The following is a 23,603-nucleotide window of genomic DNA, read 5'->3' on the forward strand; positions in this document are numbered from 1 at the left end:
TACAGACCCAAATTCCCCCATCCAAGAGCAAAACCGTTTCAAGCGAGGAGTAAGAGACACACCTCTGACCTTCTGCAAGCCAACCTCCAGGCTTAGGGTTGAGCCCAGGGCTTGGCTAGGAGTCCCACCACACACATGGCCACCAAGCTCCAGAGGGGCTGAAGGTATCCACGTGTCATCCCCACCAAACAAGGCAGTGAAACTGCTAAAGCCGCAAGCTGCCACGTTTATATTATCACATACCCAGCATCACCTACCAGGTCCTTGCTGGAGGGTGTGACAGCAGACCCACATCTGTGGTGGGAAAGGGTGTCAGACACAGAAAGGGATGCTGTTGAGGGACTGAGACTTGGAGGTGCAGAGACAGTCAGGGGAGGTATTACACATCATCCTCCCAACTCCCAGTGGCATTGTGCATTGCCTGCCAGTCAAAACCAGGCTGCTCAGACCTGAACAGCAACGGCAGGCGGAGGCAACCCCAGCCCAGTTGGAAAATCCATGCCACACTCACACTGCCACCTCCACCACAACCCGTCCCCTCCCCAGGATGGAGACCACTGTGATACTAAAGCAGTTGTCAAATGCTCCTCCTTCCTTACCGCCTTTGAGGTGAGGATCCTGACACCAACATCTCCCAGGACCCTCTTCCCAGCCCCTTCCCAGCAACACTGAGCCTGGCAAATACCTTATGGCAAGTAATTTTACGCTATTCTGCATTTACACAAAAATAGAGCAATTCTATATTTATAGAGATTTATAGCCGGTTCCGTGCTGGAGAAGTTATTGAGCAAGGCCAGGAGCTGTGGGCGGTCCAGGCTCCCGAGCAGCCGGCTGCTTCTCATTCGGCATTTCCAACATACAAAATTAAAGGCATTCATCTCCGTCTGGTTTCTTAAATAGATAAGGGGGGAATGAACGGACAGTATGTACAGAGGGGCAGTGGCAGGGCCCAAGTGCCCTCCGCCCCCAGCCTCACGCCTGCCGCCCGGGGTCAGTGAGGCCGGCTGCTGGACTCTGAGGGCTGCCGCTGGCGGGGAGGAGTGTAGCCGTTCAGGTAGCCATTGCTCTGGCGTTTGCTGAGTCCTCCATTAAGAATGTCCTGGATGTGCTGCACTATCAGGTTTATGGCCACTGTGAGCAAAAGGGAGGGAAAGACACAGGGGAGAGATTGCATTAGGACCACTGCAAATAAACTAGAGCCATGCCAGAGATGATGACCCTGCTGTCTCCCCTGCTTCTATCCCCTCCTATCACATGGTGGGGAACTGCAACCCTGCGGGGAGGAGCTGCCCCTCTGGGACTTCATCCTTCTGCCCTGGTTGAGGCAGGCACTCAAGCCAGTATAGTCAGGCTGATTCCAGCCAGGTGGAGACCTGGCTGTCCCAGCTGCATGTCTGGCCTTGGACAAGCGCATTTCCCTTTGTGTGCGATGAACCAGGAGTCTGCCTGGAGGCACTGCATATAGATGGGCTCCCAGGCTTGATTAGAGGAGCACAAACTCCCAGTCACTAATGCTCCAGGCAGGAGCAAAGGGGAGAGGCTCATCTCAGCGCTTGTGTGGTAACAGCACTCTCTCAGGTGGCAGTGGCCTGAATCACCTCCGTGGCAGGTCCTGCTACCTCCTACTTAACTCTGCTGCAACAGCAACAGCCCAAAGCCGGCTGCCAGGATGTAACAGCAGGGTCTGGGCCCACTCACCTTCATTATCTGCTCCTCTGGGAATGATCACGTCAGCATACTTCTTCGTCTGGAAGGAGAGAGAGCACTGTGTTACAGGCAAAGTGGAAATCCACCAGGTTAGGGCCCTGTCCCTGCTCCCTGGGGCAGGTTCTTCCCCTCTCCTAGCCAAACCCAAACCCACTGCGAGGTGTGTCGCTGCTGACAATACATTTTGGATGCTCTTATTTGTCTTCTGCTCTATGTTTCAAGGGCCGTGCTTTGTGCCTTGACTCCATTTTCATAAGCTCATACAGATTCCAGTAAGAGGCACCCTAACAAAACCTGAAATTAAAAAACCTCATGATCGCAAGACTCCAGCAGCTGATGCTTTTAGGAACAACCTCCTGCCTGAATCCAGCCACACTCGGTACAGGAGCAAGAGCTGGCATGCCTGGGCTGTGTGGCCATGCGGGGCACAGCCACGTGATTTGCTTGGGATGTGAGAATTTTCTACCAGCATCGCTTGCAAAAAAGGTCTGATTCAGGACACCAGTTCTGACCTATTTTCACCTACAGGTGCCAGTCTCAGTTTCCTCCCCTATTTGTGTCAGCTTTTACAGCTGATCAGCTTCCTGACAGCCAAGCTCTACCATCAGTAAACAAGCCAGCGGGCTGGGTGAAGGGTGTCATCTGACACCTCCAAGTGCTTCCAGCCATATCAAAAATCACCAGGATATGCTGAACCATTTCAGTGCTGGACCACCTGGCCCAGAGCTAGTTTAGGAGTTGAGTAACAGCAACAGTGGGTGCTGAGCCTGCTCGACATCCGCATGCAACTGCTCTGCAGCTGAGCCCACAACCAGGTTGGAACTGGGAGCAGACCACTGCAAAGCTGGTGGGTAGGGACAAAGCAGTTTTTTTCTACCCTCCTTGTTTCATGTTTCGTCCTCCTACAGACTCTTCAACATAAGAGACTGATGCAGCATCTGCTGCTTTGCAAAGCTGCAGATTTACCTTGCTGGGGACTTGCAAGGAGGGGAGCCTCCAAGCTGCACCTGCCTCTCAGGAAAAGCCTTTCTGGACTACACTGGAATTGGACCTTGGTCCCCAGAACCACAGCTGAGTGAGACAGAGAAAAGGGTGCTGCCCAGGAGCCAGGAAAAGATCTTGTAGCACAGAAAGAATAAGCCCCTCTTATGGGAAGGGGTAGAGCTGGCATAAGACAGGCACAGAGATGTTCCTGAGGCTGGAGGCACAGGTTCAGTTCCCCCTGCCTGTGGTGCTGGCCAGCAGTTCCCAGGTTGCAGGACTCTGCTGGCTCAGTTCCTCCAGAATAAGAAGAAATTCCTCATATAACTACCACATCTGCTTGAAAAGCCTTGAGAACCAAGGCGCAGGCTCCTCTCCACGAGAGCCAGGAGAGGTGTGCAATGGCTAGTCCTGCAAATGTGCTATTTCACCTGCAAGTTCTGCAGGACTGCAGTGGTCTCCCACATGCAAACTCCCTGTCTGCTAGGGAGCCTTGCCTTGGTTATCAGCTCCCAAAGTAGCTTCCTTTCTCTAGACAAACCTGGCAAACTTGGCTCCAAGCAAGGTCTGTCTACTCTACACCTTGGCCTCTTACCAGCCAGGAAATGCAACCTGCAAGGCCACATCCCGCAGCACAGGGTGAAGGATGAAGCTCCCCTGCTTTCCCAAGCATCCAGCCAGCAAGAAGCCAGCAGCACTGCAGGGTTAAAAGGGCAGACAGGACAGCCCAGAACAGGAGGCAGACACAGCGGACACTGCCTGGGGGCAGAGATCTCCCTTTCCCCTGCTAGAGGCAGCCAAGGATCATCCCTCCTGGGCTGGTTATCTGTTGAGCTGCCTGGTGTTGGTTTGTCAGATCCTGTGCAGGGAGGGGTTTCTCTTGCCGTGTCTCACCCCTTCCCATAGGGGAGGGTGATCTCACCAGGAAGGCAGTGGCTGTATAAATAGTCTGCATCTTGCCCTGCCCGGGGCCAGTGCTGGCACCCTCATTTTTGCCAGTGACTGCAGCAAGGGAGCAAGGCAAGGCAGGCTGACCTGAGCTCTGGGGCACAAAATGCTCCTGTCTGAAGAGCTGGGCAGGGTATGAGGCATTTTTGGCAGACTCCTGTGGGTGTCACTCCCCTTACTTACTGGCAAACAGAACTCCTCGAAGGCAGGCTTGACGAAGGTGATGTATTGAGATAAGATCTGCTCAAGGTCCCTGCCTCGCTCACTGATGTCTCGTAGCACTGCAGAAAAGATGTAAGGCACAGTCAGGAGCTGAGACATGAATCGTTCCATCCCCCTTCCCTTCAGTACAACCTTTGGCCAGCCACCCGGGTATTTTGCCTGAGGTCTGTGTTCCTGGAAGCTGCTGCCCACATGCCCGAGCACACCCCAGCCCAGCTACACGCTTTTAACCCACTTCCAAACTTTCCCAGGAGCCAAGGGCTGGCTGACCTGACCAAGGGCTTTTCTTGGTCTCCCTCCTCAGTTCTGCAAGCACATTCCAGCTGTAACCAGTGCCACCCCAGTCCTCACTGTTCCCAGCCTCAGCCCTTGCATCCCTCCTGTCACTCTGTCCTGCACTTGGCCTAAGGATGGCTCATTCTCCCAGTCATCCCAGTGCAGAGGTGCCCAAGGAATAGAAAAGCAGTGGGGTTCACCCATATGCACATTAAGGCACAGTTTAACTCAGGTCTGGAGAGGGGAGGAGAGTAAAACCCACCCACCTACTCAACTCTGCCAGGCTCCTTGTGCTGTCCCCAGCTGAGTGGGATGGGAAGGTGAAGCAGGCTTCCACCAGAGGCTGAGGGGGGGGCTTGGCGGAGATCAGCTCAGGAGGAAGCCAGGAGGCAGGAGAGCAAGCTGGCCTCCTGCTTGTTCTGCCATTCGGGCCTTACACCCTGTTTGCACGAGGTATCTGGGCCATTGCCATCTCCAGTCTGAAGACACTTTAGCACGGAAAAGTGCCCCAGTTCAGCAGGAATTCAATACGCGGTTAAGAGCCAAAACAGCCCTGTGGCTGAGCAGACAGCTCTTGGCTCTCCCCAAGGGGCTGGCTGGCTTCTCCCCAGCACACTAGCGCCTGGCAGTGGGTTGGGAGCGAGCCTTCTCCACGTGCCAAGCAGAGCCAAGCCACGTCACTGCCAGCCTGCATGACCCGCTCGGCAGTCAGTGCCTGTCTGCTTGCAGGGCCAGGACAGCGCTGTTCTCCCAGTACTGGTTTGGCACCGTCCCCTTGGCTCTTTTTGCCCTCGGCCAGCAACTTTGCAGCATGCCCTTTTGCAGCCCCATGCAGGGGAGGTGATGGAGGAAGAAAAAGCTGGCAGCAGGATGTGTGCCAGCTCCCTGCCTGGTCCAGAAATGGCTCAGCCCAGCCCAGGCTGCTCTAGCCAGCTCCTTGCCTTCTCCAGAGAGCGGGAGCAAGCCCCAGCTCAAACAATACAGAAAAACAGTCACGGAAAATAAAACAGAGAGACTTTTGTTTCCCAGGTCCCACACCCTGTTTGTTGGCTGCTCTGGGGCAGGGAAGGAGCACAGCGAGGGTGTATTTGCAGCACACCCGGCCTGTAATGGCATGCGGGAGGCCTGCAAGCTGCACAGGGTGAGTGCCCAGGCTACAGGGACTGGTCCTGACAGGGCAAAACTCTCCTGCCCACTCCCAGGGCAGACCGCAGCAGGGCAATCGCCTGACACACGAACACAAGTCACACAGCTGCTGTCTTGTACCTGGCCCCAAAGCAATGGCTCCCAGCAACCCAGGCTAAGACCATGCACCCTATCTGAATGTATCAGCCTCTACTTGCCAGGCAGGCAAATGTCCCAAGGACAGATCGGCACCCATCCAGAGCCAGCAGGCAGACATCACTCAAATCAGGCCTGAAACATGCACGTGAGACCTGACTTGGTCTTTGTTTTATGGAAGCTGGCCGAGGACAGGGCAGCAAGGGACCTCAGCCAGAATCAGGTTTGCATGGATCAGGCTGTTTGAGGCACCTGACAGACCTTGCCCCTTGCGCTCTGGTAGCAGTGTTTTTCTTGGGAGAGGTGCTGGATGGGACAGTGCAAGTTGCACATACTGAAACCCAGCACTATTGATAAACTGAGCGGTCAGCTGCATTTCCAGGAACCTCATCTCCTGCTGCTGCCCAGCTGAAAAGCCCGTTGCTGCAACTCTTCAGGACTTCTGGGTGAACAAGATGACTCAGAGCCATGTCACAATGCAAGATCCCGATTTTTGCTACAAACTGCCTCCAGCTATGTTCCAGGGACACGATTATACCTTCAGCACCTCACACGCAGGCTCTCCTTTCCCAGAAATGCCAGGGAGACAAACAGTAAACAGATTTGCTGCTGCAGTGGTCCTACCAACCACTGATGGCAGGCCAGGAGACTGCCAAATGGTCAGTTCCCTATCAGGAGGTTGATAGGTTGCCCTAACTAGGAGACACCAGCACCTCAACCAGCCCAGCTGCCCCTTTGCAAGGCTTTAGCGATTGATGGTGGGTGGGAGAAATACCCCAAGAATGGCCTGGGCTCATGTGGCTCAGGACCCTGTCCAACAGCTGCAGCACAACAGGGTTTAGCTCTGTATTGTGGTCGGCAGCTGAATGGTCTCAGTTCTTAGTTGACGGGATCTCAACCAGCTCTCAAGCCCTGAGCTCACAGTTATGTACCAAGTCCAAAGTGACTGAACCACACACTCCAGAGTACAATTGGGATGCACACACGGTCATGTGGCACTGCAAATGCACAAGGCAACGCCTTGCCTTCAGACGGCTGATACAGGACACTGCCAAAAACGTGTGCTACCCCGTAGCTGGGTGTGAACCCAAGTTCCAGCACAGCACAGTCTGCTTAAGGGATAAGGCTGACGTTGCGGGATCTTGCAAATGCGTTATCTGTGACCTGCTAATACATCTCCCTGCAATGACTGTGCTGTCATGTCCCTGGATGAGTCATGCAAGAACAGTGGGCAGGGTCAAGGAGGATGCGTAAAAAGGAGCTTTTAATCAGCACTGATGACATCCCAACAGTGGAGGAGGCTGTGTATCTGTCTGACAGCAGGAGGGCAGGCAAGACCAGTTCCGTCACAGAGTGGAACAGTCCCATGCACAGAAGCAGTCCCAGGCTGACACACTGAGACATGCTCCTCTGGTCACAGCACAGAGGTCTGGATGGGACCTCTCCTCCAAGTCATCTTCTGCATCCCCAGACACCCTGTGGAGGCTGTCGGAGCCAGGCAGGGGTAGGAACAGTTCAGACAGAACTGAACTCTGCCCCAAGAGTCCCCAAATGCTTTCTTAGTCATCCAGGAAACTCAGGTGCTACATCAGTGACCCCACTCCTAAAGGATGCTTTGGAATGAACTGCATCTCAAACCATGCAGTCCCTGCAGAGCTGGAGTCCCTCCTATGTCAGCTGGCAACCCACAGCCAAGCCAGCTGGACATGGGGAGTCCTCAAGAGGGATATTCTGGTTTCTAGGGCTCTTTGCCCCCAAAGCCATCACCCCAGTGCCAAGTACCACAAAGAGGCTCCATGCTGCGCTGGCTGTGCTTGCGCAAACCAAGATGTAAATCCAAACTCCCTATCTGCATCATCCACAACGGACACCCTCACACCCAAATGCCATCCTCGGAGCACACCCATGCCCCAGGTCCTGAGCAGATCCATCGGGCACTGCCTGATGAGCTGATTGAGCTGTTGAGCCACTTTGCCATGCCCATTGCACCCTTCCCTGCTGGTACCTGCTGACCAGCAGTAGCTGCCATTCAGCTGATGGCACAGGGCTGGTGCCATAGGGCCATGTGAGGACACAGCATGCTCAGTAGTCACACTGCTGCATGCATCAAAGGAGGAATCCCAGACAAGGCAGCAAAACCCCCATTGAATCCTAGGAGACATGGAACAAGGTGCTCCCCACTGCCACAAGCTGCCCTGTGTGACATGCTGCACTTGGGGAGGAAAAGCTCCCTGGCTCTTTGCTAGCAGCAGCACAGCTTTGTGCCAATGCTAGTTCTGCTCCGGTCACTGTCACCTGCCTCTGCGACCAGCTGCCCAGATCAGTTAAGCGACATTTCTGCCCCTGCTGCACAAGGCATGTTTGGGCCTCACCTCTGCGGGACAGCCGGGTGTCTGCGTCCGTGTCCACAAAGAGCTTCATACGGAAGAGATCCCGCACCTCCTGGCTGTAGAAGGCCAGGATGCCTTCGAAGAGCACCACATCGGCAGGGTAGACAGTCACCGTCTCCTCTTTCCTAGCAGAGGGAAGGAGAGTCAAAATATGCTGGTGTGGGGAAACAAGCTAAGAGAGGTGTGGGGAAACAGCAGTGCTCCTAGGCACTGCTCCAACCCTGGGACATCACTGCTGCACCAGGGGGGTGACCGAGGAGAGGGCAGACCTACCCCACCACAGTGAAGGGAATCCAAGGCATACGTACGCTTCCTAGAAGGACAAACAGCACAGCAGGAAGCAGACTAGCCCTTCTCCCCCCGCCTTGGCCAGCTGCTGCTTGCAAGTGTTATGTGCCAAGCCGTAAAGCCCAGAAAGCCTATGCATGGGGCTTGACCCACGCGAACCTGCAACAGCCAGCTCTGCTCCCCTGGGAACCAGGCAACACTCCCTTGACACCACAGCACTTTTGTGGGAAATGGAGCAGGGTCACACCATCCATGACCAACACAGGCATGCAAAAACAAGCTGAACATATGCAAGGGAAGAGTTACAGAAGCAAGAACTGTCATCCTCCTCCTTTCCTGGCAGTGCCGGGCTGTTTGAGCCTGGAATACTTGTTAAAGCTGCAAACATAGAGTTTATGGGGAGAGGAAGTGTGGATTGAGGAAGAAAAGGGGGGCCATAATCCCCCTCCACTGACGCCTGTATGTTGCTGGACGCCGCTGCATGGCTGCGCAGCTTTCCAGACCCTCAGACTGCACCTGTATCTGCCCTGGACCCTCTAACCAAGGGGTCTGGAGTAGTTAGGATTGAAACTTTTGGTTGGCATGTTAGGCATCTAAGAGCAGGCGCAAGCAGAGGGGCAGGCGGTTTGGGCTGGCAGGGCTGTGTGCTGCGCCGCAGGGCGTTAGCAGAGGCACAGCAAGGCAGGAGCAGCTGTTAGACCTGGAGTGGGAGACAAAGTCATAGACAGGAATCTGGACCGTCTTCCCTTCCGTGATCTCTTTGAGCGTTTTCACGATCAGCTCGTTGTCAAAGGCATCTGAGGAGAGAGGAAACGTTACCCAAGGCAGCTTTGCAACCTCTCCCACCCACCAGACACTACACTCAGCCTAGCCAGGGCCACTGGCACCCTGCACTGGCGACAGACAGATGCACAGACTCGGGAGGAAAGCCCTGCACATCCCCATGGGCGTAGCAAGACCCAGCTCTCCTGGCGTCCGCGGGGTTTCACTGCTTTGCACCAGCCTGGGATCTGGCCCACAGAGATCAATACCGCCCTTGTACGATGGCACTGACAGCCCGGGCTCGGGAAGGCATCTCCTCTGGGGCTCCAGCCCTCGGAGAGACTGGAGCAGTGTTTCAGCCTCAAGTTGCCAGACAGACAGGGCTCTGTTTGCTCGGTGCTTGCTGCCTCCAGCCATTGTCCTCGTGGGGATGAAGGGACAGCGGCTCTGCAATTTTCCCACCAAGCCCGGAGATGGTTCAAAGAGCCCCTGTTGTAGCAACAGGGCATGGTCCCCTCGGTGGAGGGGTTTGCAGAGCAGCTGCACAAGACGGTTCCCTCCTTGAAGGGAAGGACACAGAGCTGCTGGCTCCAGGGGGCTGTGCCAGGCCAGATATCCCCGGTCCCCACCCAGCTGCACCAGAAAGGTTTTCAAAGTGGGGGATGTTTTTGCAGGGAGGAGTGTCTTAAGGAGTTAGAGGGTTCACAACCCGCCCTTTCTCATCCCAAACACTCCACCCCAGAGACAGTTTCCTTCCCAAGAGACACAGAGGTTGTACTGCAGGGGACACAGGTGGCCCCCAGCCACCCTGCCAGGGATGCCCCCGGCTCCACAAGAGCTTAACTAAGCCACCCACTCCCGCCCCATGTAGAGACAGAGACCCAGTGTCAATGCAAGGCTCTTCGCCGGTGGACCGGCAGGTCCCACTCCAGCCCTCACCCCCCACTGTGTGGCAGAGCCCTGGTATTGTTGTCCATTCACCTGGGTGGTCAAAATTGAACTGGCCTTTGAGCGCTTTGGATTTCTGCTCTGAGGTGAGGACCCGGTAGAAGCTGTCTTGGCTCACGATCACCACCTGCTTCTGGCGGTAGTCCACCTCGTTCTGGCCCAGCAGCTGGACGATCTTGGAACATACTGAGGACTGGGAAAGGAACAGCAAAGGAGGCAAGTTCAGTGGCAAGTGGTGTCTAAGCCGTGCAGGGAGGATGTCCCCAGGTAACAGCCATTCCTGGGTGTATGGGCCACTGCTTGCTGCACCTCCAGCCGAGAGCTGGTGGTCCCCTCAAAGGCACAGCCCAAAGTCACTGAGAGAAAAGTCCTTCAGAGGCATCACCATGGGGCCCTTCAGTGTGAAAGCAGCACCAAGCTTGCTCCCCGCCTCCCTCTCCTCTGTCCCTATGGCCTGCCCACAGCTCCTATTCTGGGCACAAATGACAGCAGGAAACCAGTCAGCTGCTGCCTGAGTTCAGCTGCACCCCCGGGGCCCCCGCGGCCAGCTCCAGCCTGCCCAGCAGCTCCCCAGGGAGCAGAGACGTGTGTGGCACCAGGGCTGAGACCCCTCCCTGGGAGGCAGCCTCAGTGCCTTGGTTCCCCCAGCCCTGGTCCAGCTCAAAAACACCACCGCTACATGGGCAGGGAGGGAGAGAGTCCTCAGAGAGGGAGAGCCAGGTTGTTTTCATACCCTAAATAAAGCCCAGGATGAAAAGACACCAGGCGGAGAGCTCTGGGACTTTGTCAGGGATCTCTGCCACAGCTGCCAGAGCTGGGAGGAGCAGCCATGAGCATATCCTGGTGCCTCTTGGCACAGCGAGGCTAAGGGCACTGCGGAGCCAGTGGCTGAAGAGCCACGTGGCTCTGGCTGCCGGTGTAAGATCCCCACAAGCACTGCTGGCACAAGAACTGGCACCTTGCACACTGCACGGAGCGGGCTGGGTGCCAGTGGCCGGCATCGACTCTGCAGGCACCAGCTGCGTGGCCGAGGGTCGTGCTGGACCCTGCCATCATGACATGAATCAAAGCACAGCTTGGAGGACAAATCCCAAAGCCTGCTTCAGTCCCTTCTCCTTAGTCATACGAGTCCTTGGCCGCTGCGCAACACAGCAGTGTTAACTGCATCACTAACTGGCAGCCAGCACGCCCGCCCTGGCCAGCGAGAGCCAAGGTCAGGCCAGCGGGGGAGTGCTCTGCTGCCTGCGGAAGCCCTGCATGTCAGCCCCGCTCCTACCCCGCGGTATCCACTGTTCAGGGAGAAGGGGTTCTCCTGGTGCCAAACTGAGCTGCTTCACCTCCTGTGAATCACGCTTGCTGCAGATGCCCAGCTGAGCCACTCCCGGCCTCGGTCACCACAAATACTCTCTGCTGAGTCCTCTGCTTTGCAAAGAGAGGTTTGCTTGTCCCAGCCTGCCTCCTCCAGCCTGCCCGTGGCTCTTCCCATGCTCCCACCTCCCCACTGGTTCAACCATCTGCTCCGTACCTAGCTGGCAACCTCCAGATGCAGAGCTGAAGACAGCAGTGGTGAGAGGGAACAGGGAGGGGAAGGCATGCCTGGCAGAGGAGGTCAACCCAGCAGGCAGAGGGCAAGGCTGTTTGCCTGAGAAGCTGGAAGATTTGACAGCATTCCTGTCCCCAGAGACAGTTTCTTCCCCTCCAGGCCAGGCTGACCTGACTTGGCTGTGACCGCTGCACTGTGAGTCAGCCCCAGCTCGGCTGGAGAGCCTCCACACACAGCACTGCTGCAGAGCGAACCGGCTCGGGCTGCCCAACAGCAGTCCTTGCGGCTCTGGGCACAAGTTTGGGTTTTGGGTCAGGGATGGGGTCTCCCTGAGCATCCCACCTTCTTCTCCTGCCTCTCAATGGCTGGCAAGTTGTGCTTCCCAAGCCATGTTGGCAGCCCTGCCCTGCAGCAAGCTGCTACCACCCACAACAAAGCACTGCAAGTCAGTGCCAGTCACTTGCCCTTCGGCATGCACGGACACAAAGCCGGAGCCCATTCTCCGTTTCCTCTGTTTTCCCACTCCTCGCATCCTCCTCCAGCCTGTGTCAGCCCTATTCCCTGTCCAGCTGTATCCCATCAGTTTCACAAAAACAGGGCGTGCACAGTGCCTCTCCTCCATTTTTCCTCCCTGCTTTCTCCCCCGGACGCTGCTGTCTGTCTGTGCTGCCCAAGCAGCAAGGAGATGCAGCACAGCAGGGTTCAGCCTTGGCCACAGCTGCCGAGGATGCCAAACTTCCCAGGCACTTTGCAATTAGGAATAAATGACCTTCCAGCACGGCCACCCAGACAGATCCCCAGCCTGTAGATCAGCAGGCTCCATAGGGATCTGCACCAGAAACTGCTTTCCTTAGCCCGGGAGAGAGAGCAGGGCTCCTTTACTTTGGATCACCGAAAGCAACACACCAACTGCACTCATGCTGCCCACTCTCCCCTTGGACCTCAGCATGTGGATGGGCAACAAAATAATTTCAGGGCATCAGACAGTTCCTGCCAGTCTTTCTTCTTCCTTATGCACACTAATCCCCAGTCTACTGATCCTGGAAGGTGGAGAAAAGAGTTCCCATCAGCTCTGAAAAATCATCCTCATGTTCCATACCCCACAACTCAAGACGGTCGACGGTGAGAAAAACCCAAGGAGAAAGTAGCCCTTGGTAGCTGGAGACAGGAATGTAAGCCCTGGCTCACATGTACGTCCTCCCACAAGGGCCCAAGACAAGGATCAGAGCATATCCTGGATGCATTTACCATCCAATGCTCTGGGGTGGCAAGTGCCCATCACAAAAGCATCCAGGTAGATGCTACAGACCCTTTCCTTTTCTCTGGTGGGTTTTGGAGAGCTGTCAGACGTGGTAGAGAAAGATGACCATGAGGACATTCTGCTCTCAGGACCAAGCTCAGGTCTAGTGTACTGTGTTGCCCAGGTGGGCAGGGATGTCACCTCTGGGCTCTGGGAAGAGGCACACGTGTCACCTTGGTCCCGCTCACACATTATATGTGCATAAGTGCAGCAGGACATAGGGACGTTGGCATGTTCCTCCAACCTGAGGGTTGCATTCAGCTTGCCTTAGTGGCGCAGCAAACCTCAGCGAGGTCTAAGTGAAGAACGTTTTTCCTTTCCTCACGATCATTTGTGATGGAAACAAGAATGGTTCACAAGTGGCATTCCCTGATGCCAGTCTGAATACCTCCTACAGCTGGACAGGCAGTTTTTCCCCTTGGTTGAGAAACACCCTATGTTAAGGAGGAAGAAAAACCAGAAACACAGAGGTTACAAATTCCCCTACGCAGTGGGAACAGAAACTCCCAGCCTCAGGAAGCATCCCTCCAAATGAATCACGGATGTCCCCTGGTTAAAACCCCTTCTCCCAAACCAGTACTGCATACATACGTGTGACTGATGTTAATCATAAGCGTGAAAAATCCACTAATAACTGGAAATGATAGCAGTTAGGCTCTGGGGAGGCCTGCAGATGCTCAGGAAGACCAAGACCAAAGCATTGACTGTGAAGTACTGCGCCAGGGTACAACTGGCCTGGATGCACAGTGACCCAGGGGACGCATGGTGCCAACACACTGCACTCGGCACCCACTTGAAGGGACAACCTGGGCTCTGATTCCTTCCTTTGCTAATTCCTAACTGCGTGGCACCTACCAGCAACCGCTTCTTCCAGGGGCAAAGACACTTGTTTCTTCCCCAGGATTCCCCAAGCAGCCCAGGACTGCAGAGACAAATGGCAGATGACTTGAGGAAGATGACCTGATGCTATAGATGAATCCCAATACAGAAACTCTGGGATTTGAGCCCCATCCCTAGCTCTGCCCTGCGTGACACATCCCATCTGCAGGAAGATGAGAGGCATGACAGGGCTCCTTGCCTCCACTCAGCCCCTTCCCCAGATCTACATTGTCCGTGCGCACCTCACCACGACTCAAAGCAAACGCTGATGGCGATTCAGCTGCAGCGCACTCCCAGCAACAGGATGCTTTCTAAAGCAAAAGCCTTCCCCTCCTCCAGAACTTGTTTAAAACTAAATATAGACAGGACACAGCAGCCTCCGAGCCTCCATGGTTGCCAAGCGGACCTTTCCCCTGTTAGCCACATGAAACCGATGCAGGGCTTTCCAAGCATGCAGGCAGGGAGCCCGGCCTCTCCGCCATTGTTCATGACTTTTCACATGCTGCAGTGAGGGAAACTCAGCTCCAGGTTTGAGCAAAGCGGCTGCAACCCACTGAGCTGCACTCCTCCAGGCTTTGCACTTGAGCTGCTTCCTGGGAAAGCTGTGCAAACCAACGCACACCACACACAGACGGTTGAGAGGGAGGTATCTGCACACCACAGTGCAAGAAGGGAGCTCAGAGAGATGTTATTCCTGCACAGAAGCAGCTGCAGCTCCCCTTGCAGGATTACCCCTCTGAACCAAACACACAAATAACCAGTGTTTAAGGAAGAAGTACAGCTTTATTCTGCTGGGAGGGGAAGATGCAGAGGGCACCTGGGGAAGAACTCCAGCATATTTTCCCAAAAGGAGAGAGGTGGTGCACAGGGGAAGAAACTCAACAGACGGGTGTTCGGAGCTCTACCCCTGACATTTATTTGAAAGATATTAATTACATATTTAATTCATATTCACTCATGGCCTATAGCCAGCTGCTCCAATATTCTTCAGGAGTTGACTAATTCCCCAATATTATTATGCAGATTATCCCACAATCCCTCTTGGGTAGCTCTGATTAGCCAATGAATTACAACTTCAGATGGGTTTTAGAGAGAAAGCTGATGGACAGTGCTACAGTTAACCACCACGTGAAGGTACCAGGCAGGACACAGCTGATGCTTTCAGCCCCAGGTTTGCTGCAGCAGATGGGGCAGTACAGGTACTTCTGCTCTGGCTGGTGAGGACTGTCCTGGGCTAGGAGGAATCCTTAAATGTCACGCATATGGAAATGCCAAAACCCACTCACTCAGAGCAGTCCATCCATCCCCAGGGAGCCTGGCACTGCAGAGGGATGTCTACACCGAGCTGCTCACTAGGCTCCCAATACAGCAGCAGGGAGGACCTCCCATCCTCCCAAAGACTCTAGACACCTAGCAAAAGTGACCTAAGCCAGATAAAGTGACTCCAGCCCTAAAGGAATACTGAAGCTGCCAGTCCCCTTGGGAACAGGTAAAGGGAGAAGGGCTGTACCAGAAGCAAGACCTACCAGGAGAGGCATGTGCTGGGCTCCAGTGTGGAAAGAAGAGAAGCACAGACTCCTGCCATTGCTGCAGGCTGTTCGCCTTGAGCCAAGAAGCTGCTAACCATGAGGACAGTACTCCCCAGCAGAGCAACACCCTTGGCCCATGACAAATGCTACAGCCAGGAGCAAGAACAGGCTGCAGCAGTCACATCTCACCTCCCACCAAGGACAGAGGCCCAGAGGTTATATCTACGGACACCACTGCCATGACCCACTTTGTGCAGGAGCTGGATGTGAACAGGCTTGGCAGGGTATGTCTACAGCTTTGCATCCACAGGAGCCTGGCCAGGGTGTCCTTATCACATGCTTGTGGATAAAATAGTCTTCAGTTTTGGGATCTGGCAGGATTTTCCCTAAGATCACATCAGGGACCACCGGGATTGCTTGTTGCATTACTCTGATGTCCCCCGTAGCAGGGTTCTCTTTCCAGGCATCATAGGGGACTTTTACTCAATTGGGTCCTTTAAATCAGGAGCTGTAGCAATGCTGTCCTTCTCTCCAGCTCATCTCCTGCAGCACACTAGTTGTGGATTTTGGTCTCTTCTTGCAAGGTTATGTTCATTATAGAACATTAGAAAGTGCTTGGTGGACTGGGGTGACACACAGAGCAGATACCAAATTGGGAAGGGTCCCAGAGCATCTATTAAACATCGGCCTGTGGCAGAGAGCTAGTTCATGACCCGCGCAATCCTTTCCAGTCCTAATGGAGCACATCCGTATGGCAGCACTGGAACTGGAAACTTGCTATTCTTGTACCAAAAGCCTGGGCCTCCATCCAGAGCTTTCTCAGGCAGGTTCACCATTCCTGCCTTTCCCTTTGCGAGCCACAGGCCAACCAGTCCTGGGCTGGGATAGCCAGGTTTCTGTTCACTCACCCTGGGACATGGCACATGTGATCAGCAGTCCTGGGCTGGAGCATAAACAGGCACACACAAACACAAAGGGTCTGAACACAGATTACACACAGGGAAGAAAACAACCCCCCTAACACAATCCCTCCCAATCCACCGGTTTTAGATGCAGGATATTTTTCTCAAGCCCCTACTGCAAACTCCATAGCCTGGAGCCAGCTGAGCCCACGGGACTATGGTAAGCAGGCTCCATAACAAACTCGCACATATTCAATCAGTAACAGGAAAGGGCTGACCCGTCAAAACATCCTGTGTATCAGTCTGATCAAGGGCTGGCACAAAATAATGTCCTACTAGAAAGTTTGACGAGTCTCTAGCATGCATCGACACCAGCATTTAACAAGTCAGACCTTGTGATTCAGGGCTCCTGACAGCCACAGAATGTCACCAGGAAATGGTGCTGAACCAACGCAGGGCTGCCACAATCCCTACTAGTCCCTCACCCGCAGCTCCCCCTGGGTCGCTGCTGGGTCTCCCCTGGACTTCTTTGCCCGGCATCCAGGTGGTGACATAGTGGCAGTGACTCCCAGGTTGCCGTGGCAGACCTCAGCCCTTGCTAGTGTAGGGGTCCGAGCTCAGCCATGCAAAAAGCCCCATGTGGAGATGGAACGGACTCATGCGGAGATGAGCTGCAGCTGGGGCCACTGCTTCCCTGGGGACCAACACACTGGCTGTCCCACCCTGGATGGGCAATTCCAGCCTTCTGGCTAGCTCACTCTTCTAGGCAGCCAGCTCAGCCTCAGACAGTATTTTTGGTGTTCAAAGCAGAAGTGCCTAATGGATTAACAGTGAAGAATACACCTGGCTGAACACACACTGCAGTTTTGGCACTCTGCAGTCTGGAAACTCTCAAGCTATGTGTTCAAACAGATATTTCCAACTTTAGGTATAACTAAAGATCCGAACAGTGCAGCCACCAGACCATGGTGACACCCATATTCAGCCCTCACTAGTTTGAGGGCCAGGCAGCCAAGGAAAGCATTCAGCTCTTTGTAGATCTGACTTTTCTTACAACCTCCTGTTGGAAGGCAGTAATCAGCACCTTGATTTGCAGCACGTGGGGACAAGCAATTAATGCTTCAGCCTGAGTTTGAAGAGCTCTCCCCCCCTCTGCAACCACCCCAGCACCAGATGCTTCCACTGCTGCTGGGAGTGAGCCACTCCAGCAGAGCTGCAAGGGTTCCAGGAGCTAAGCTGAAGTGAGGACATGTGAAGAGCTTAAGGAGGTATCCCAACACTTTCCAGCTCATCCCAGTAGTCAGTTTGCTGACCTTTCCTGCAGCCTGGCTGCCCGCCTTGCACACTGCAGTCCTTGGTAGTCAGGAATCTTTTGCGGGAGGAAGAAGCTGTTAGCACAGAGACCATGGGTATAAGAAGGAAACCTGAGCTTTAGCAGCGCACTTGAAAGCATATAGGATGAAAGAAAATGCTACAACCAGCCTTGGGAATCCCTCTGAGGAAATGAGGTGGTTTCAGACCTCTTTGGCACGGGGGAGGTTCTTAATGCCATGTCATCTCCTCCACATCTGGAGACTGCAGCAAGCTTTGCCTGGGCTGCACAGTGCTTGGATTTGGGGGGACAGTGGGAGAAATGCTGCCTCCCAGAAAGCTTTTATGAAGAGCCTGTCCCAGCTGAGCTGACACAAAACAGCCACCATGCGATTGGCACTACCCTGTAGAGGCTGTAGCATCACAGCCTGCCCAGGACCCCTGCGGCTCCCCGGTTTTGCTCCCAACACAGTCCAGATTTCTTTTAAGAGCCAAACACAGGAGGGCACTCGGGTTTCTACCTCCTATTTGAGTACTGAAAGTTACTCACGCCTCTTTTGCTCACTACAAAGCAGCAGTCAGCATTTGAATTTGAGTTCTCATCAATTTGCCTTTAAGAAATACCAGACAAACACTCCCCCCAGCTCTTCGGGGAAGGTTGGCCGCTTCAGATGCCAGCTTCCCCAGGGCACCACGCGACACAACAAGTTGTGGCAAGCTACAAACAGGATCCCTTCCTTCCACAGCCTGACTGTGCTAGTACATCGACAGGGATGGGGGGATCACGGAGTCTTTTTCTCCCATCTTAGACTCAACAAAAGCAGCAGAGGGAGGAGCTGGGGGGGGCCTTGGAAGGCAAATGCCCTCCGTTATCTTCAGGCTGGTCAGCTGCCAAAGGGGTGTGTTATGACAACAACCCTCAATTGGTGTGAAGGCAAGTCAGATGGATTTGCAGCTTTCCCGGTGGGAAAGGTGCCTGCATCGCTTTCCCTCTAGGAGCATTTTGTTTTCACCCAGAGCCAGCACAGCAGCACGGCAGCCCCGGGCTGGATTTTAGCTGCGGCGAGCCCTTAGCTGAGCAAACGGCAGCAGCCCCACTGCTGCTCTCCCAGCGCATGCTGCGGCACTCGGCATCACCCAGCACAAGGCACTGTCACTAGCCAGATGGGGGACAGCCCCATTGCACCCCTGCCTTGCAGCGGCATCAAATATAAATTTGAGGGTCTGTGTGCACAAACCCCAGGTCTGTTTTTCCTGTTGCTTCTCCTTGAGCAAGCTTTTTTTTTTGCCAGCATATTTCTTGCAGCCTTTTCCCACAAACTTTGTACTGATCTGCTGGACTCCCTTCAACGGGCAGCACTGCACAGAGGGTTTTAGCAGCCAGCAATCACTGGAGGGGGGGGAAATCAAAGCTGAGAGACAGGAAAAGCCAGTTAGTACATCTCCCTTGCTAGAAAGAACCATTTCCCTATTTTTTTCACTAAGGCAGCCTGCTGCTACTAAGCATTTTCACTTTGAAGTTGAGAACAACTGTGGCGCATTGTACTGTAATCACTGCTTTTACCTTGTGGGCCAGAGACACAGTGTTCAGAGACATAACAGTTCAGCAGCGCCAGACACAATGTTGTTGGGACAGCTACAGAGAGGCAGACCCACGCATCACAGAGCAGACAAACCCAGCGCCTTTGAGTCACCAGGAGCTGTACTGCAGGAACAATCCAGCTTTGGGTCCCAGTGGAGGAGACTGCATCCTCTCTCACCATCCCTCCCCTGTTGTAGCTGGATTTTTTCCCCCCTTGCAGTAGCAACAGCGGTCCAAGAATCAATAGGGTACTTAGAGACACATTCTTAAAATGCTGTTATTATGGGCTGAGGTACAGCAATCAGGTGATGCCACACTTCAAGAGAAAAAGGGCCCCCTCTCCAAACATGAATCAACCGAGAGATATAAAGCTATGTCTTCCTCCTGTGATGGCCCACGTTCAGTTTCCTTAGCAAGAAATATTTCAAAGGTAGTGCTACTTCCAAATCTATTCATGCTCTCTGAAATGCCTCTTAAAAATGTAGGTGGAATGTCCATGCTGCCCTGCATAGGAAGGCTGATTAGCTGTGAAACTGGTCTTAAATAAGAAAAAAAAGTAGTTTTCTTTTCATATTAGCATAGAAAGCAACCTACCTCAGGTTAAACAAATAAAGAAAAACGGACTGTATGAAAGAACTAAAAGAAAAGGAAAAGCTGTAACGTTGCCGGAGTTGCCCTGCGCTGCAGTTTGGGTGTAGCAGCCCTTGAGAGAAAACCCGCATTAACCCGGGCCGGAGCGGCTCTCCCCAGCGCGGCTGGCCCCGCAGCCCTCCGCCCCGCTCCTACCTGCGCTGCCAGGGACCATCCCCTCCCGGGCGCAGCAAGGAGGTCGTTCTGCCGCTGTGAGTCAGCACTTACTGCAGAATTGCCACTCCTGCTACCCCAAAGTTGGCCAGAAAAGGGCACCCCCATGCACGGCCGACACCGTTAAAAAAGAAAATTAAATCATTGCAACGCACCCAAGGCACCCTGCGGCTCTGGTGCGGGGCGAGCAGCCCTTGGGGACACTGCCAGTGAAAGGGTGACGGAGGGGAAGCGCTCATTAAAGCCGCGGGAGGGAGGATTTTTGCGGGGGGATGCCGCCTCCATCGCGGCCGGGCCGCGGCCGCCCACGCCCCGCGCAGCCCCCAGCCCTTCCCGCTGCCCCCCGGCAGCCCTCCCGGCGCGGCGGCGGAGAGCCGGGTCCCGACCGGCTGGGGGTAAACCCTGCGCCCACCCCACACCACCACCCCCTTCCACGTGTCCCCGGGGCTCCCGGCCGCCGAGCTCCCGCAGCCGCCGCCCGCGGGGAGGCCTCGGCGGCCCCGCTGTCTCCGCCGGCTCGTCCTTCCCCGGCCCGCAGCGTGCGCCGCCGGGGCAGCGAGCCCGCCCGACCCCGCCGCTGCTGCCTCCCCCGGCTCGGCTCGGCCCGGCCCGGCGGGGCCCCGGGGCAGCGCACGTGGCGGGGCGGCCGTTCGGACCCGCCGCGCTGCCATGTGGCCGCCGCGCCCGGCGGGGGGAGGCTGCGCCGCGGGGAAAGACGCGGGGCTCCCCCCCTGCCAGCGGGGCTCCTCCGGACCCCGCCGCGAAGCCCCCGCACCTTGCCGCTGGCCGTGCCGCCGCTGACCCCGATGAGGAAGGGCTCGCCGCCGCTGGGCTGCCCGTGCTCCTCCAGCCTCTGCTCGCTGTCCCCCGCCATCCTCCCCTGCTAGCAGCAGCGCCGCCGCCTCGCCTCCTCCGCCTTCGCTCTCCGTGCGGGGCTGGATTTATCTGATGAGTCAAGGGCCTTCCTCCCCGCCTGGTTCACATCCCCGGCGCTGCGGCTCCCTGCCAGGTGCCTGCTGCAGCTGCACATGCTCCGGCCCAGCCTGCCGGCGGGCTGCGCGGCGCGGCGCGGCACGGCACAGCACGGCACGGCACGGCGGCCACATGGGCCCGCACCTCGCCGCCGCCCGCCCGGGGACAAAGGCGATGCGGCCGCCCCATGCACCGGCCGTCGCTGCCGCTCCCCGCCGGGCTGTTCTGCCCCTCTGCCTGGTGAGTCCTGCTGCCCACTCGCCGTCAGCCTCCCGTGAGTGCTGGGACCACACCAAAGTGGTCCCCAGCAGGACCACGCCAGGGCTGCCCCCACTACATGTCCTCCACCCTGGCTTCTCCCACCCCGGCTTCTCGCACCCCACCCGGGCCCTGGTCCTGCGAGCACTTAGGAACGCTTATTAACGACTCAAAACCAGGAATAAAAAGTATGCTTATGTCTTCGGCAAACGAGCCGTCTGGGAGGAGCCGGGAGTGCTCTGGAGTCCAGGATTCAAAGTCAAAATGCTCTTTGACAAAATGGAAGAAGGCTCTGCAAAATGTAGGGTGCAAGCCCATGCGGGCAAGTGCCAAGTATGGTACTTAACGTTGAGGTAATTATCCGTGAAAATGCAAGATGGGAACCCCCTGCCCAGCTACAGCCCTTTTACATATAAAGATCTGGGAGTATAGCAGATCAGAGTCGATGCCGTGCTGCTGTGAAACAGGCAAACACCCCACTGGGACATACAAACGTAGGCAGGATGCAGCAGCTAACCCTGTGCTGGGTGCCAACGCCACTGGGTACCATGTTTCAAGAAAGGTCAGGCCTGACGGAGAGACTCCAGTGGGGTCTCGGGAGCAGCCTGGGGTCTGGCTTTGCAGAAGGACCACAGGAACCGTGCGTCTTTAGTTTGGGGAAGAGATGGCTGCGGGGACACATGATAACCATTTCCAAATACATGAAGCGCTGCCACAAACAGGAAGGGAATACATTTCTCTTACCCATGGGGATTAAAATGAAACGTTGCCAGCTCAAATTGCAACAAGGGCAATTCAGGGTAGATATTCAGGGACGTTTTCTACGTGTGAGAATGGTGAAGTCCTGGAATAGGTTGTCTAGGGAGAGTAAGGACTCTCCACCACTGAAGGTTTTAAAAAAATGCAGTAGGCAAGCTACTGTATAGAAAGTTTTTAGTAGAGTTGATCCTGCGTTGGGGCAGGGGATGGCCTAAGTGATGCCCTAATGATCCTCCCAGCCCTGTTTATAGGACCATAAGTTTCAGTGAGGTTTTTAACTTCCCACTTCAATACAGTGAAACAGGTGTGGAAATATTTGCCAGATGGGTCCCACGTCCCACCCCTCATCACACAGGATGTGAGAGAGGATCTCCTGGGAAGGCGTGGCCCCTCTCTGCCCACCGCTCCCAATTCCCCTCCAACCGTGTCCCTGCGGACTGCGGCTTGTGGCATGGGAGCATGGCACCACACACGGCCGGTGCCAGAGGAGGAGGTGCTATATGTGGATGAGAACTTCCTGCGGGGATGAATTCCAGCGGATTCCCAGGGCCCCGTGCCAGTTTCCAAGTGCTGACCATGGGCACGGCTCCTGCGCACACCACCAGGCCCCAGGAGCTATTCACAGCTCTTTCTTACCCCCGCACCGATGCACCCATATCCGAATGGCAAAACCCCCTCAGCACCTCGTGACCTCTGGGTTATTTGGTTCTCCTCGTGCCTACACTCACTCCTGCCAGCCTCTCCGCTGCCCTGCTTGGAGGAGGCAGATCAAAACCACTGCTGCACTGAAGCTGTTTCAGATGGTGCTGTCCATCGACCTCAGAGGTGAGTGTCTCTGCAGGATGCCCGTCGTGACATTTCATCTCCATCTCCCCTTTTTAAACCAGACGTTTGACACGTGACGGGAGCAGACACACTTGTAGAGGGAAGGATAAGTAAACGCCTCTTGATGGGCCCTTGAGGGGTACAAGCTAAGGATATTCAAGGCTTATTTCTACACAGCACAAGGAGAACTTGCAAAGATCAGATTAACGGCTCTTTCAAAACCAGGCCAGGGCTGTAAACTGGAAATGAATCAAATCCAAGTCCCAGTTAGTTTTAGATGGCATCTTTCCTCAAAACTTACCTGAGAATTTTACACTCTTCCCCCTAACTGCCGGTCACTAGCATCCTGTGCAAAGCAACTTAAATCTTTTGTTCAGTTTAAGTACAGACATTTCAGTATAGGAAATCTATTTGGACGTGTCTCGCTCTAACGTGGTTTTGAGGTTACCTCCATAAATATTACTTCTGCTGTAGCTAGAATGTTTGTAGATTGCACTGGCCTGTAACTCATGCATCCAGAGCTATGTATTATGCAAATATTTTCCCTTTTCTCATATCCCAGGCTTGGTAGATCAAATCAAACTGCACCCAACTCTTCATCTGTCCTTTACATGTTGATCAAAGCACAGAATGCTGTTTTAAAGAGGAAATGCCATTGAGAGTAATATGCCTTCTGTTGCCTGAAAAAAACCTGCTGATAAGGATCCTGGTGTGAGTCCAAATGACAGGATGAAATTACAAAGAGCCTGTGTCACCTCTACCTCCAGTTCAAAGCACGGACACTAGAGAGGAAAGAGGTTCATGTCATTGACCATCTTCTCCTGGCCTGGCTTCTGCCGCACAAGTGTTCTGTGAAAAACACAGTTTTCAGTTCAGTATCGATAACTGGTATCGTGTGAATAATTTCCCATAGCGGTTTAAGAGAAACTATTTCCAAAAATTGTCTTGATTAATAACGGTACATCTCACAGCCAGGAAAGCCAGGGAGCTCTGAAGAGGGAGAGAGGGCAGAAGACAGCATACAGCAGAGCGAAGTGCATGAAGGCAGGGCACACAGCAGGGCAGAAAATATTATCATGGGTCGTGCCACATCATCAGCCATTAATATCTTCCTGCTGCTCACCCTAAACTGACAT

The 23,603-nt window shown here is 54.8% G+C and overlaps 1 protein-coding gene across 1 annotated transcript; it reads right to left on the minus strand.

The window, feature by feature from the left end:
- Positions 1-570: 570 nt before the first annotated feature.
- Positions 571-20,527, minus strand: UCK2 (uridine-cytidine kinase 2). Its single transcript, XM_059821768.1, has 7 exons — positions 20,429-20,527; positions 9,837-9,996; positions 8,794-8,890; positions 7,788-7,930; positions 3,820-3,917; positions 1,699-1,747; positions 571-1,131 (listed from the first exon to the last, which is right to left on the minus strand). Exons 1-7 carry the CDS (start codon positions 20,525-20,527, stop codon positions 992-994), a joined length of 786 nt encoding a protein of 261 aa, XP_059677751.1. The 3' UTR covers positions 571-991.
- Positions 20,528-23,603: the final 3,076 nt, after the last annotated feature.

The sequence above is a fragment of the Gavia stellata genome, chromosome 10 (assembly GCF_030936135.1).
Source record: "Gavia stellata isolate bGavSte3 chromosome 10, bGavSte3.hap2, whole genome shotgun sequence".
Lineage (NCBI taxonomy): Eukaryota > Metazoa > Chordata > Aves > Gaviiformes > Gaviidae > Gavia > Gavia stellata.

Excerpts from the sequence above, each read along its gene's own strand:
- UCK2 (XM_059821768.1), bottom strand. The coding sequence starts at position 20,527 with ATGGCGGGGGACAGCGAGCAGAGGCTGGAGGAGCACGGGCAGCCCAGC. Across the intron at positions 9,997-20,428 it reads GCGGCACGGCCAGCGGCAAG|TCCTCAGTATGTTCCAAGAT; the intron begins GTGCGGGGGCTT and ends TTCCTTTCCCAG. Across the intron at positions 1,132-1,698 it reads CAGAGGAGCAGATAATGAAG|TGGCCATAAACCTGATAGTG; the intron begins GTGAGTGGGCCC and ends TTTTGCTCACAG.